This window comes from Camelus bactrianus, chromosome 20, assembly GCF_048773025.1.
Source record: "Camelus bactrianus isolate YW-2024 breed Bactrian camel chromosome 20, ASM4877302v1, whole genome shotgun sequence".
Classification (NCBI taxonomy): domain Eukaryota; kingdom Metazoa; phylum Chordata; class Mammalia; order Artiodactyla; family Camelidae; genus Camelus; species Camelus bactrianus.
Window position 1 is genome coordinate 24,890,439 of NC_133558.1, and position 14,543 is coordinate 24,904,981.

The 14,543-nt window shown below is 52.9% G+C and overlaps 1 protein-coding gene across 18 annotated transcripts in view; it reads right to left on the reverse strand.

The window, feature by feature from the left end:
* The window catches only part of BTBD9 (BTB domain containing 9), a 357,333-nt gene that overhangs the window by 6,460 nt on the left and 336,330 nt on the right, over positions 1–14,543 (reverse strand). For 16 of the 18 annotated variants that reach the window (XM_074348624.1, XM_074348615.1, XM_074348621.1 and 13 more), the window contains exons 11-12: positions 8,990–9,214; positions 17–8,439 (exon numbers count right to left, since the gene is read on the reverse strand). In XM_074348624.1, coding sequence (XP_074204725.1) covers positions 9,017–9,214 — 198 coding nt within the window. In that variant the 3' untranslated portion in view covers positions 17–8,439; positions 8,990–9,016. Of the gene's footprint in view, positions 1–16; positions 8,440–8,989; positions 9,215–14,543 lie in introns of those variants that run through there. The other 2 variants (XM_074348625.1, XM_074348607.1) reach the window with 1 other exon arrangement.

Consider the following 14,543-nt stretch of genomic DNA (forward strand, 5'->3'; position numbering starts at 1 on the left):
TTAAAACAACACATACCTGTCACTGCTGGAGTCAAACTTATAAAAAGCCTTAAGCGGAAAGTGTTCCAGATGGAGACTCTGAGTCAGTAGAGGAGGAGAAGCTGGTGTGCAAGTCCCCACGACGCATGGGCTCTGCCGGAAACTCTGGTTAGTGTTCGGCCTTCACCTCTTCACTTACCCTTAGTCCCTGCAGCCACAATACCTGATGGCCACTCGTGCCAGGGCCACAGGAGGCTGCTGCGATTGGCCCCATGGTTGGGCTGGGTGGTGGCCTCAGAGCAGGAATTGGGGGTGGGGGCAGGTTCTTAAGAAAATTTTTAACCTGACTTGCTATGAAAAAACTCTCTCATTACACGAGAAGAGAAACAATAACCTCACTTTGAAAATCAGCTCCACTCAAGACTAGTCCACAAACGAGACCCACCTTTTCTACATAGGACCCCTGGTTCCGAGAAGCAGCTGAGGCCACCCTGACCCCACTGGCTATGGTTTGCCATTTGCCACGTGCAGGATCTGGCTGTTGAGCAAATAAGGCTCATCGCAGTACAGCAGCTGTGGCCTGCACACTGGCCTCTGCAGCTAGATTTCTATATTGGGAGTTTTTAAAAGATGTCTCATAGCCAACAGGAATCAATACAAGTGCTGGGGGGCTGCCCACAGCTCTGCCCCTTGCAGCAGGAGTCTGCTCAGCGATGCCTTGGCCTCACCTCCTGTGTCTGTAGCCCAAGGACAACTAGTCCGCCTCCACCACATAGCAGGCTTCGTCCGGGGACAGCGTATGTCACAGGGACAGCCGGTTGGTCTGTCTAGAACAGTGGTTCACGGCCCAGTTCGAGAGAGTTGCTCACGCACGGGGAGAGCGTGTTTCTCAGCGTGCACCTCGAGTGGGCGGCAAGGAGCCACGTAGCCGCAGGAGCTCAGGCCGGGTGGGGAGGGGTGGATCTGGGCCTGCTTACCCGTGTTTGGTGATGCTCTCCTTTCAGGTGGGGTGGGGTGGGCAGACAGGACTGAGATCCCCTTGAAGTCTGAGCAGGGCTGAGTGGCCCAGAGCCCCATCTGATCCAGGTTGGTGAGGGTGGAGGCTCCTGCAGAGGCACTCTGGATCTGCCCATACACAGGCTACTGAAATAGTTTCACTCAGCAGCTTTCCCTTTTACACCACAGCAGATGTTTGTTCAACTGTCTGCAAATTAACTGTTAATACCTGCAACTACAAAAGGTTTTTGACCCAAAATACTGAAATAGGAAATCATGCTCTTCCCAACCTCCTCTCCCACCCCACCCCCACCAGAGTGGAACCCGCTGCAAAATCTCCAGCCTTAATTCTTGCTTCAGGACCCAGACCGGTGTCTTGCTCTAGGGCAGCCCAGGGCAGAGGGGCCAGGTCGGCCCGTGTTTACCACTGTTGTCAAAGCCACGGCCCTGTGGCCAGTACCTGGCCATCCTCAGTGAGGCGGCCCACCTCGGCATCCCCCCCCACCCCCAGCTCTCGTCATGAAGAGGCCACCACGTGCCCTTCCAGCCCTCCTCAGGCCCCACCAGCTGCTGCTACCAGGCAGTGATGGGAAGCAGGCTGTCTGGGGAGCCCGGCGGCACATGGGCTCACAGCCCTCATTCACTTCCTGATGGTAGAGCTGGGGAGGGGGCAAGGAGGGAGGGCTTGTTCCCCTGCAGTATCTGTTCTGTGAAGTTTGTTAAATGTAAGGAAAGCTTAAATTCTTGTATCTTTAAAAGAGATCTTATTTAACCCTTTTGTGTTCTAGATTTACTTACACACATAGCCTAGAGCTCAGTTTTAGTTTTAACATTGTGAAAATATTAAAAGAATCTTGTAACTTTATTCTTTTTTTTTTCCTGCTGAAAAAAAAATTAAACCAATCGTATGAAAGTTTGGGTTTCTCTGTTTTGCCGGTTCTCCTAAGTGCCACCTGGATAATCAGTAGAAGTCTCCCCAGCCAGAGGCTGAAAAAGACGGAGAGCTCTTGTGTGCATTGTCTAGGGTTCACTTGTCTCTTAAGTGTCCAGGCTCCACAGTTGCTCCCCTGGCTGCTATTGGGTGGTTCTGCCTTGGGAGGCCTGGCCCTGGGGTGGAGGTGCATCTGCTGGGCCCAGTCTTTGCTGGCAGCAAGGTTACAAGTTTGAGGGAAAGGGGAATAAATGAGCACCAGCCTTAAGGGGTCCCTAGGGGTGCATGGGTTGGGTGTGCCTGGGCCCTGGCATGTCCAAGACCAAATCGTACCCAAGGAAGGGTCCAGAGGAGGAAGAGTCCTGGAAGGGATGATCAGACTGATATAAATGCTGTGTGAACTCTGATGTAGAGGATACACTTACTTACTTTGCCTTAAGATGGACTAATCCATCTCAGGGTGCAGAGGGTATGACAGATGTCTGCAGTGCCCAGGAGCCTGGAAAGGAGTTCTGAGAAGCGGTGCTGCAGAGCCGTGGTCACAGCATGGGCCCACACTCCTCTGACTGTCCCAGAGCAAGCGAGCTGCGCCTCGCCACCTACATGTGTACATGGGGTGATACTCGGGCCCCCCAGAGAGCTGGTCAGGACTGTAGGAGACTCGCTCAGATGCTGTTTGCCTCTCCCCAGAGCCAGAGAGAGCACAGATCAGTAGAGGGAGGGACAAGGTGCCCAGATGCACAGGCATCTTGGAATTATTTCTGAAGGGAACTCACAGCTGCGAACTCAGGGCTTGTTGTGAACACAGTTTGTATATTTGCTCACCTAGGTGCTGTGCCACGGTGCTCCTGCCACCCCACCCCTCAACCCAGGCCAGAGGCTGAGCCTGCGGCCTCACCCTCCTCTGGCTTTTCTGGGCGCAGGGGATAGGGGGTTGGTGGCCTCAGGACCTTAGTTCTGAGAGAGACTCCTGGCTGTGCCTCCAAGCAGGTGCTGCTCCTCAGGTCACTTCTGGAAGGGAGCTCTGAGAACTGGAGCTGCCCTCTGTAGAGGGAGGTTGGGAGAAGCCAGGCCAGGGGGGCTCTGCCCAGTCTGCATTTCCCCGAGACCTGAGCAGACCTGGGCCGTCAGCGGCTCTGTGTTCCCTGCTGCACCTGCGCACAGGCTTCTCGGCACCCAGGAGCAAGTCCCAGAGGGAAAACTCCTGTAGAAACTGGGAGGAAACCAGGAACCTGGGTCTAGAAGCAGCCACTGGTTGGGGACAGCCTGTCCCCTGCACCCAGGGCTGAAGGCAGAGGCCTCCTCCCACCACGAGGGCACAGTGACCTTGGACGGACTGGTCAGGTGTACCCCACCACTGCTCAGGTACCCTCACTGACATGAGCTACCAACCCCAGAGCTCACTTGGCAGGAGGCAGCTATCTGGTGACAGACAAGACTGGAATAGTGTCACCAGTGTTCTCTGGGCATCCATAGGAACCCAAACCCCAGGGCTCAGGTCCCACCCTAAAGACCTCTCAGACCCTCCTCACCCCCTGGGCTTGCAAAGGTGGCATTCCTCAGCTGTCCCAGCTGCAGTGACAGCCAAGAGGCAAAAACAGTGGAGGCAAGTGGAGGCCACCGCCGCCTCCCACTCCAGGCTCAGGGCTATAAATACTCAAGATCCAAATGGTAAATGCTTGAGACACTTACCATAAAGTACAGGTGGATGATTGTGACCCTTCAGGCCATGAAGTCTCTGGGGACTATTTGAGTGCTTTAAAAAAAAGAAATAAATAACTTGATGGGGTCAGAGGGCCCCTTTCAGAATCTGCCTTCTGGCTGGGAGAGGACAGGGTTTTGGGGCGGAGGGCTGGGGGCCAGGGCACAGGGACTCTGTTACCCACCTGGATAGTCAGTCACAGAGGAAGTGAAGGACCAGGCCCGCCCAGGTCAAGGGTGACTCAGAGCCAGAAGAAAGGGAGGGTGTCCTCCCCCTCTTCTAGGTTGGAATGTTATTCCATGAGCATTATTTAATACAATTTTTTAAATGAGTAATTTAAAAAGAGTACAGTGACTTTCAAATGTGTGTGCCGGGGGGACCCTTCTGTGCACCTTTTCCCACCCCTGCAATGGAGGCAGGTCCCAGCCCAGCCCAGGCAGTCCAGCAGAAAGTCCTGTCTGAAGGGACGTGGAATGTTTGGTGGGGGAATGTGCAGTCATCCGAGCAGAGGTGGGACCAGGAGCCGGAAGGAAGCCGGGGGCCTCTGCTGACAGAAACCAGCAGCATCACCACGTCCTCTCTCCTCTCTCCAGTGCCACAGAGGGCAGGGCTGGGGTGTATGGGAAGCTGGTCTATCCTCCAACCAAACCCCCTCACCACCATTCCCATTCACTTCCTGCAAAAAGCTAGGGCCTCACAACCTAAATTCCATAGACAGATGACTGGATAAAGAAGTTGTGGTGTATTTATATAATGGAATACTACTCAGCCATAAAAAAGAATAAAGCTATTTGCAGCAACATGGATGTACCTAGAGATAGTCATTCTAAGTGAAGTAAGCCAGAAAGAGAAAGGAAAATACCACATGATATCACTCAAGAAAAAAGACAAATGAACTTCTTTACAAAACAGAAACAGACTCACAGACATAGAAAACAAACTTATGGTTACCGGGGAGGGGGAAGGTATAAGTTGGGAGTTCGAGATTTGCAGACACTAACTTATATATATATATATAAAAGAGAAACAAGTTCCTACTGTATAGCACAGGGAACTATATTCAGTATCTTATAACCTATGGTGAAAAAGTATGAAAATGAATATATGTGTGTTCATGTATGACTGAATCACTATGCTGTACACCAGAAATTGACACAACATTGCAAACCAACTACACTTCAATAAAAATATATATATACAAAAACAAAAAAACAAAAAACTGACTCCAGAGCATCAGAATCCTGTCCAGTAACCAGGTGTGACCAGGTCAGCTTCCAGGGAGAGAAACAGGCACATCCTAGTTGCTCTGCTTGCTGTTTAAACCACTTCATCTCCTCCTTCAGAAACTCCTGAGCAAACACCAGGCCCCAGGACAGCTTCTAATTTAATATTGTAATAATAAAAACCATGGTGGCACAGAACCGCGAACTGCATTTTAAATTCCTAGGGCCACTAATGAGCACTGAACTCCTGCTGGAGCTGCTGTCAGGACAAACGTGCAGAATTGATGGCTGCAGCCACCAAAATAAGTGGAGCGTGGCCTGCCCCGCTGCAGCCACCACCATCACCACCACCGGCTGCCACCTCGACCACCTCGGCAGCACCCAGAGGAGCCTCGGCCACCCACGTGGAAGGCATGAGTGAAGTAACTGGGGAAAAACACACTAATGAGGAAAAACTCCTGGAAGGAGACACATTTAATTTTCTTTTCTTCCTTTGACACCCTTCTCTGTCTAAAGGGAGGTTCTTAATTGAAACCTCAGTGGGGAGTGGTGCTCCCTTTATTACCAAGTGGCTTGAGTACACAGGATGCTCTGCTTTTTATCACAGATTAGATCTTCATTGTTTTCCCTGTGGCTCTAGAAAGGATAACTGATTTCAATTTTGTTACCGTCTGAATTAAGAAAAAGGTGAAGTTGACTGGGTCGGCACCATCCGCACAGCAGATTGACAATTGGGGTGACACCATAACTACTGAGCAATTTTTTTTTGCACAATTCAAAACCCTTTTTTTTTTAAGCCAAGGAATCAGTCTAACAAAACACATCCTACTCTCACTGAAAATAATTTTCTTTTCCTAACTTCTAGGAATAAAACACTTTAAATGTATTTGTCAGGAATCGACACTTCATTTACTAAGATTAAAAAAGTGACAATTCAAAGAGCAGTTGGATGGATGGATGTCCCACATCCATCATGGGCTCATGGTTGTAACTAAAATCAGGAGACGGAAAACGGAAAAAGCACTGAGAATACGGGAAAACTATGTGTACGTGCGTTACACTGATACACTTGTTTCAAAGTCCAGAGCACTGGCAGCAAGCCCTACCTTTAAGTCGGCCTTGACCGGGGGCCACATGGCACACGCCCTGCCTGCCGTGCTCAGTGCCACCCCAGCAGGCCTCCAAGGATCTACTGGAAGGCAACTTTGAAGGCTTTCCTCCAAAAGCCCCAACACAGTTTGCTTTTTACTCTCCCATAAAACACCTAAAAATGAAGGGCAGGAGTTCTGCAGTGTTGCTTCTTGACCTGGGTGGTGGTTATAAAGGTGTCATTTCACTGTTTGTAATCGAGAAGCATCACAACATAGGGCAGGAGGTCACAAGTGCACCTCTGTCCATCTCGTGTGACTTTCTTAAACCAGATGCCATGGGCTGCGTCCTCCAAGTGTGGGGAGCCACAGGCCCTCGTCTGCCCTGCCTGCCTCATAGCTTGGCAGAATCTCCTTCCTGGCACCCTGCAGCTCCCGTGGAAGCAAGCAGCCTCCACCCTTGCTGGGCTGAGGACACCAAGGGCACGTGTGGCTCCCCGGAGCTGTGTGAGCTGGTCTCCTCACCTGCACTCCCATTTAGCTCCCCTAAGCCCTCCAAGTGTGGGGACCACATTGGTCCAGCTGGCTCTAGGGGAGAAGTCCTCTGCAGGACCAACCAGGGCTCCGGAGAATGCCACTTACCTGGCTGCCCACTCATCCCTCATTCCCTGGAGATCCATACCTCGTCCTGGGCGTGTCTGGTGTGCTGCACCTCGACTGGAGTCTCCAGACCCCTCCAGAAGGCCCTGGCCCAGCCAGGCCGACAGAAAGAGCGCCCCCCCCCCCACTCCCCAAACCAGAAGACTCATCAAGGCAGGCAGAGCCCCTGCCTGCTAACAGGAGGCGGACCGAAGCAGGTTTTGCTGAGCTTCGTCAGCGTCTGCAGGGGCCCAGAGCAGGCCCAGAGCAGGCTTCCACCCAAGCAAGGCCTCCAGACGGCCACCTGGGGAGGCGGGCTGCCGGGGGAGGGATGGGGCAATTCTGCTGCATGAAGCCTGCTTCAGTACTCCCTGCTGCCTCGAGTTGTCCCCACTACCTCGTCTTCCCCCTCCTTCCCTTTACCTGAAGTGCTGGAGGGGTGGGGAGGGAGACCTCAGGGAAGAGGTCTGGAAGGAGCAAACGCTAAAGGGTGTTCCCAGGGGACAGGAGGGAGGAGTAGAGCCACTGGCTAGGAAGGGCACAGGTGTGGAGCTGAGCCGCCAGACAGCATTTAGCTACCTGAGCCTGGGCGGAGACAGGTGCTGCCTGGGCGGCCGAATGAAGGGACTGAAGATCGAGGGTTGGGTCCACTCTTCAGACCCTCCACCAGCCCACCCCCAGCTTCCCCAGGTCAGCAGTGCCAGCCTCCAAGCCAGGACTCCTCCCTGGACAGGTGACTTCAGAGTCTGAAAAGAAGCCCTTGAATAGGAGATACGTGCGAAACACTTGAGCCCTGTCCTTGCTCTGACTTACCTGGCTCCTCCTGTCCCCTCATCAGTAGTGAAGACACCACTGAAGGAGGTGCTGAGTGGATAGGAATTCTTGGCTCTAATTGGCGACCGGGGACTGGATGCTGACGGAGGCAGGGACAGCCACAGCCAGCGGCCACCCACCCACTGTGAACGGGAGCTCACCCCTACAGGGACACGGACAGAGATCAGAGAGCTAAGGGCACCAAGGGAGATCAGCAGAAAGACAACCTTCCCGTTTCGTCATGCAGTTTGATGTTACCCTACCATTCCCATACTGTTAAGTCACTCACAACTGAGTCACACTAGGAGGAAACAGCTGGCCCATTGGCTCTCTGTACAAACACAACCCATGTGTCCTAAAATAGAAAGGAGCCCCCTGGGCCCCACCTCTCCCCCATGCAGGGTGTGCAGAAGACCTGGCTACAACAGCCAGCCCCTGGGAGAACTCTGGAGAGGAGCAAAAACCATACACAATCTGCTGGAGTCACACAGGGAAGCGAGCACTGGAACGGAATTACTAAGACACACAGAACCAGATCAGGCGACAACTGTCAGATAAGATCGCTTCAATGAGGATTAAGAGGAAAGCTTCTTAGAACTTAGATTTTTTTTTTCAATCTCCAGTTGAGTATTATGGTCTGGGGGAAAAACACAGCAACCACCGACCAGGCACCACCGTGCTGAAAAGACCCAGTTTTGCATCATTCCTGCCACTGACCGGCAGGACGGCCCTGGCACCCAGCCCCAGTCGCCTATGCCAATTCGAGGACAAGTTCAGGCCAACCTGATGTTGGTACACATTTATCTACATGTACTTCTGAACATTAAATTGGCAGGTGGCATAATCACTATTTCCTTGTCAGCCTCCTAAGGCTGGATACGTTTCAGGATGACAGGTTAATAACTCAGCAATTCGAGTGATTATTAACTCCAGTGTCCACGGACTGATTTGCTCACTGTGTATTTGGTTGAACTTCCTCAAAGGATTTTCCTTGTCAGACCAGGTGCCCTGATGAGCTGCATCGGCGCCTTGTCGAGGAGCTCCTTCCCCACGCTCAACCATTCAAAGCTAAGGAAGGAAAATTACAGCGTCAAGAGGGATTAAAACAAGCGATTTGCTGTTTGAGTCTTTCAGAAAGATCTGCAACTCCTATGATTCAGCAAACAGAGAAGTAACTAAAAGAAATAAAAGATCATTTAGTTGCCAGGGCAGTGTGTTCCATAAAAGTAAACACTGCGGAAACCCATTTCCTAAAGGGTGCCTCCGGGTCACGAAGGCCTCATACATTCTCTTCCAGCCCCGTGTGTTCATGTGCTGTTTCTGTATTCCGACTCGGGCCTGTCTGTTACTTCCTTCTGTGCCCTCTGCGGGGTTAGATTAGAGAGGTAGGGTGTTAATGGTGGACTTGATGAAGATTGAAGACCCACTTTCTCCCCATGGAGACCAGCCTGATTTGAACAAATTGAGGGGAACAAAGCAGCCCCTTTGTGTCCTTGGGAGAAAACCTGTTCTGTGTCATTTCTGCAGCCAGGTCTGCTCCTCCAGGGAGTGGGGGGAGGGGCAGTCCAAAAAAATCCCTGCTGGGGCTAACGCCATTCCTGCCGCCACCTGGACCCACCCGAGTCACTCCACATGTGCGACTCCTTTATTGGTGCTGCCGGTTGGATGAGCGCGAGTTGGAACCTGGGCTGGGGGGCAGTGGGTTGCCACTGGCAGCCTGCAGGGCATGGGGGTCGAGATGCTGACTAGCCGAGCTGCTGTCCCCTGTCCCCGGTTCGTCGCTGTTTTCCTCCTTCTGGCCGCTCTGCTGCTCAGGACACTCAAAGTGGACACAGTGGAACACCTGGTGAGAGAAAGCAAAGACCCGGTGAGTGACAGGTCAGCATCTGGCCCTAGAGCTGCCATGAGAGGTCCCGCTGCTCCCTGGCCCAGCACAGACAGGCAGCATGAGAAGGTGGTACACGTGTTTCAATCAGTTAGAATACAAGTAAGTGGACGGATGACAGCACGATGTGAGTGCCTATAAAATGTCCTCAATGGATTTCTCCGTTCTGGGTTACTTTTGTCTCATGAGCTTTTCTTTCTTTTTTTTTTAAATTAACTGATTCTTACATTTGGTCATTGGGTTCAAAGTCAATCGGTGGTGGTGGTGGTGACGGCTCCATGATTCTGTGAACGTACTACAAAGCACTGAGTTGTATACTTTAAATGAGTGAGTTTTATGGCATGTGAATTATATCACAATAAAGTTATTTTACAAAGCCAGCAGGGCATTACCCCAAGGGAGGACCCAGGCTTATCTCCAAGGGTCCAAAGAGCTGGTCCACCTAGTCCTCTGCCCTTGGGAAGGGAACAAGTCCTTGGTGTGTAATTATCCTCAGGGCAGCAGTGCTGGGAAGGGGACTTCAACCTGGGGCCGCTTGAGTCAAATGGGAACACACACCCTCACAGGGAGGAACAGGGCCTCCCTGAGGAGCCAGGAAAAGTTTGCCTCCCACAGTGAGTCACTCAGGAAGTATCACTGAGCAGACAGGCACCACACAGAGCTCAGCAAACAAGGGTGAGCCCTGACCTTGAGAACAGACAGCATGGGGTGGAGGGTGTGAGCCTGACGCAGGCACAGGAACTGAGACTGAGGGAACCAGAGGGCCACCAGTGACTGAGGCCAGGGGGCCAGGAGGCAGAAGACCAGATTCTAGAACCAGAGCATCCTGGACAACACCTGTTAGGGTCCAGGCTACCTCTCCCAGGTGTTCTCCTTTGGTCTCCAGACTTTAAACTAGCCCAAGGCCCTAGATAAGTAAGATGATGCAAGTTGTTATAAAGCTGTCATTGAACTTAGGTGCAAATGCTCAGGGTAAGTTATAAGCATGTGTGTAATGATGTGCTTGGAAGGACTGGCGGGTGCCTGGGGCCTGTGTGTACAGGTGTGAAAGGCAGGCCACATGGCCCTGGCCACCCAGTGCTCCCAGGAGAACTCAACCCTCATGCTCTCTTGGGTCAGGCCACCCTTTCCTTCCAAGGTGTCTGCTGGCTGGAGAGGAGCCACTGAACTTCAGATCTGCCCATGTTTTGTGAGTCCTGGATAGGGGCCCGTCTGCACAGGATAAGGCACTGGTACCCTGAGAGTGGGCAGGGCTGCACACATGCCTCTATTCCTGAGGAAGGACTAGACAGAGGAGACGGCAGGGGCTCAGGGTGTGCAGAGCCAGCAGGACGGGCTGCTCATGCTTCCTGCTGGGAGCTCCTCGTCCTCCACAGCTCGGGCACAGGCATGCGCACGCACCGCACACACACCGTGCACCCCTGTACTGCAGAATCAAGTTCATCGAGGAGAAGGCAAATGTCGTACCAACTGTGAAACTATACCTAGAATATAAATTGCGGGCTTACTTTCCAGAAGCACTAATTTTTCCATATTCCCACTTCATTTACCCTCCACTGTTTCAAACTTCACATTCCAAACTCTAATACGAAGACTAACTGAGACCATGCGTTTTCTGGGCTCCCCTTCGTATTGGCAGAGTCTGTTTCTCTCAGGTGAGCCGCTTCCCTCCTTAAAGCTCGGGCCGGCCGCGAGCTGCCTGTGGGCCCTCCCGGCTGCAGCTGCCCCGAGTCAGCCCCCAGCCTCTCCTTCCTTTTCTTGTCTTCCCCTTCTCCTTTCCTTTTCTATCAAGTCTCCCTCTTCGGGCCCATCTGCAGGTGCTTACTCGCCAACAGCCAAGGTGGGAAGGCCTTTTACGGGGATTTAAAACTGCTTGAGCCAACAGCTCCGACCCCAGCTTCGTGGAGTAAACTTGAAAATCCTCTCCTAAGTGGCCACCATTAATCTACTCTTCATCAGTCCACATTCTTTAAGCTTCTGAAGTGACAGACCATCTTCTCTGGGTTATCGACAGTTACTTTTGCCTTATGAACACCCCTTTTTCCAGGCACTGGACAGGGCCATGGAGGCTGCAGGGGGATGGCTGGGCCGATCTCCCCAGAACACACCCCACTGTGCTCTCAGTGGACCCTCTCCCAAGAGCTGCTCATGAGAGAACAAACACCTCCCCTTTCTCAGTAGAAATGTGGCCTGCCTTTCACACCTGTACACACAGGCCCCAGGCACCCGCCAGTCCTTCCAAGCACATCATTACACACATGCTTATAACTTACCCTGAGCATTTGCACCTAAGTTCAATGACAGCTTTATAACAACTTGCATCATCTTACTTATCTAGGGCCTTGGGCTAGTTTAAAGTCTGGAGACCAAAGGAGAACACCTGGGAGAGGTAGCCTGGACCCTAACAGGTGTTGTCCAGGATGCTCTGGTTCTAGAATCTGGTCTTCTGCCATCCTTCGTCCCGAGCGCCCGCCTCCATCTGTTCTGAGCAACGACTGTTCTGAACATGCTGCCTTTAACTGCACCTCCCCTCTGACCCAGGCTCGCTCTCCTGCCCCGTAATCGGTCATAATCGGTCACTTGTGTAATCCCCTCCCCTGCTCCGGGTGGTCAGTATCTCCAAGGCCATGCCTCAGAGCCCAACTGATGCTAATCACTGAACCGACTACACGGCCCTGCTCCCTATCACCACCTCACCTCGCCTTCTGCTCTCACCAGCCTCTCTCCGCTTCTCTCAATTTCTAGGCCAGCCTGTGAGGCTTCAGGGCACTTCCTGCCCCACAGCCCAGCACCTTCTCCTGCTTCTGTCCTGAGCTGTCAGTTCCCATCTAACTCAAGGACCAAGGTGTAGCCATCTGTTCTCCCGCTCAGGGCCTCACACAAGAATAAACAAATCAATAAAAACACTGGATTGAAAAATAAAGTTAAAAAAGATCTCAGTGCAGCTGGGCACTGACTCTCACCTAAGGAAGGGCACCGTAGGCCATGCTGTCCTGAGGGGCAGGGTGGGTTTCTGCTCCGCGCTGTGCCTGTAAAAAGCTTGGGAGGGCACCCCCTGCAGGGAGCACTCAGTAGTGCAGCACCAGACTGCTGTTGCCTCCAGTCCCACTGTTACTCCCATCCCAGCCTGAATGTCTCTCCCTAACCTGGCTGACTTGCCTGCATGACTGTCTCCAGCCCATCTAACCAACCTGCTTTAGAACAGTAATGCAAACGGTCGTTGTTCCCAACACACCTGACAATACTGTTTCAGCGTCCTGCAGAAATCATAACCATGTTTCTCCCCAGCACCACACAGCTCAATGCAGGCTCTGCCCTCTAAGCTGGGGGGAAATGGGGAGCCCCCAGAAGTCCCAGCTGCCGGCTGCCTGGCTGAGCCCCCCACGGCCAGACCCAAGAAACCAGGGCTGTGCTTCAGGCTGGGACCCCAGCGTCCCAAGGGTGTCACTAAGGGACCAATTAACCTTGATGTGGGTTCTGTGAGCATCTCCAGAGCCAGGCAGGCTCTGCCAACTCAAAGGCAACGCACAGGAGAAAGCTTTATAAGCGACAGACGGTGTGGTAAAGATTCCAAGTGAAATCTTTTTACTTTTACAAATGGAAAGGGGTGAGGCCTGGAGTCAATGAGGAGGTAGTGTGTGCAGTGGGGCAGAGTGAGCAGGCTAAGGCCTGCAAGTTGGGAAAGGATCGGCGCCTCCACGTGCTGGCACAGAGGACAAGAGGAGGTAACATACACAACAGGCGCGGCCAGAGGAGCCAAAGGTGTGAGTACAGTTCAGGGATCAGGCGGTCTCAGCATATGCATTCAGTCATTCCATAGACACAAGGCACCTCCTGCACCCCCTCCGGTGAGTCCTGGCCCCTCAGAAGGGCACCCTACCCCGTGGGGACAGACACAGGAATGGCCAGGCAGGGTGCAGAGGAGGGGTCCCTGGTCAGCCAGCAGAGTAGGGGATGTTTCCTGAGCTGAGTCAGGAAGGATGAGGCAGCCAAGCAGGACTGGTCAGAGGGAACCTTGGTGCAGAAGGAAGGGGACCACTGTGGGCTCTCCAGTGGGGAATGGGGACAGCAGAGGCAAGAGGCCTCAGCCCAGAGGACTCAGTGAGGGCCTGGCCAGGACCTGGGCAGAAAGCCAGGGTCTCTAGACAGAGGAGACACTTAAAAAATAAATATTTCTTGAATTAAAAACTTTACAAAAGGAGTGCATTTGTAGTGACAAATAATACAAGTGTCACGAGAAAGAAAGTAGATAGTAACAAACTCTTAAACTTGAAATCCCCTGAGACAGAACATAGCAATTTGGGACAAACAGGAAAGAATCATTTTTAAAGGAAAGCCAACAAATCCTAGTAACAGTCTCGGGAGGACACAGGAGAGGAAAGAGTCTCAGTGCCTCTAAGGGTACTATAGGAGGACGGCGGCTGGCGGACTGCAGCGCAACAGCGGTGGTGGCAGTGGGCTCCCCGCGGGCCCCAGGCTCAGCCAAGCACCGGGACTCATCTTCAGCTCCTTTCACTGCTTTTACTTAAACCTCAACGACCTCACTGAGCACACACACTGGCCGTGCGCTGGACCATGCAGTGCCTGCCGTCTGGACCTCCCAGTCAAGCAGGAGAGAGGGTGCTGACTTTTCTGCGACTAGAGGGACACAGCCCAAGGTCACAGAGTTGGGAGTGGGATTCAACCTCATTCTGTGGAGGGCGGGGCAGCTCCAGGGCCTGTGCCCTCTCGGTATCGGGACACCTTCTCACACAGACGACATCATAGGAAGTGATCAGGAACATGACAGTGTGTGAAAATTAATTTTCCCTGGAAGGGAGAGGGTAGGGAAGGTTAGAGTATAAGGTATACATAAACTAGGCCTTGAAGACAGGGCGGGAGTGGCCTTCCAGGCAGAAGGGACAAGGGAGGACTCCCAGATAAAGGCCTGGGGCCTCACTCTCCCTTCTGTAGAACAGGGGGCCAGTTTAGCTGTTGCCAATAATCCAACCCACCAGCCTCCAACCTAATGTGGCAGCGGTGCAAAACTAAAACCCAGCCAGGCCCTGGGCCACTGCAGACGCGGAGACATGTCGTGGTGCCTGCACCTCACCAACAGCATCCTGTGCAGGCTGGGGCTCCCTCCCTCAGCCCCTGGGCTGTGCACCCACCACCACTGGGTATCCAGAGAGGGGCCTGTCCTGGGGAAACTGGCTCCTTCACTGGGGCCAAGTGTCTGGCTGACCTGCAGAGGTACACAGGAACAGAGGTTGGGACGCCTCTGCTCTTTTCACACAGACACTGAGAG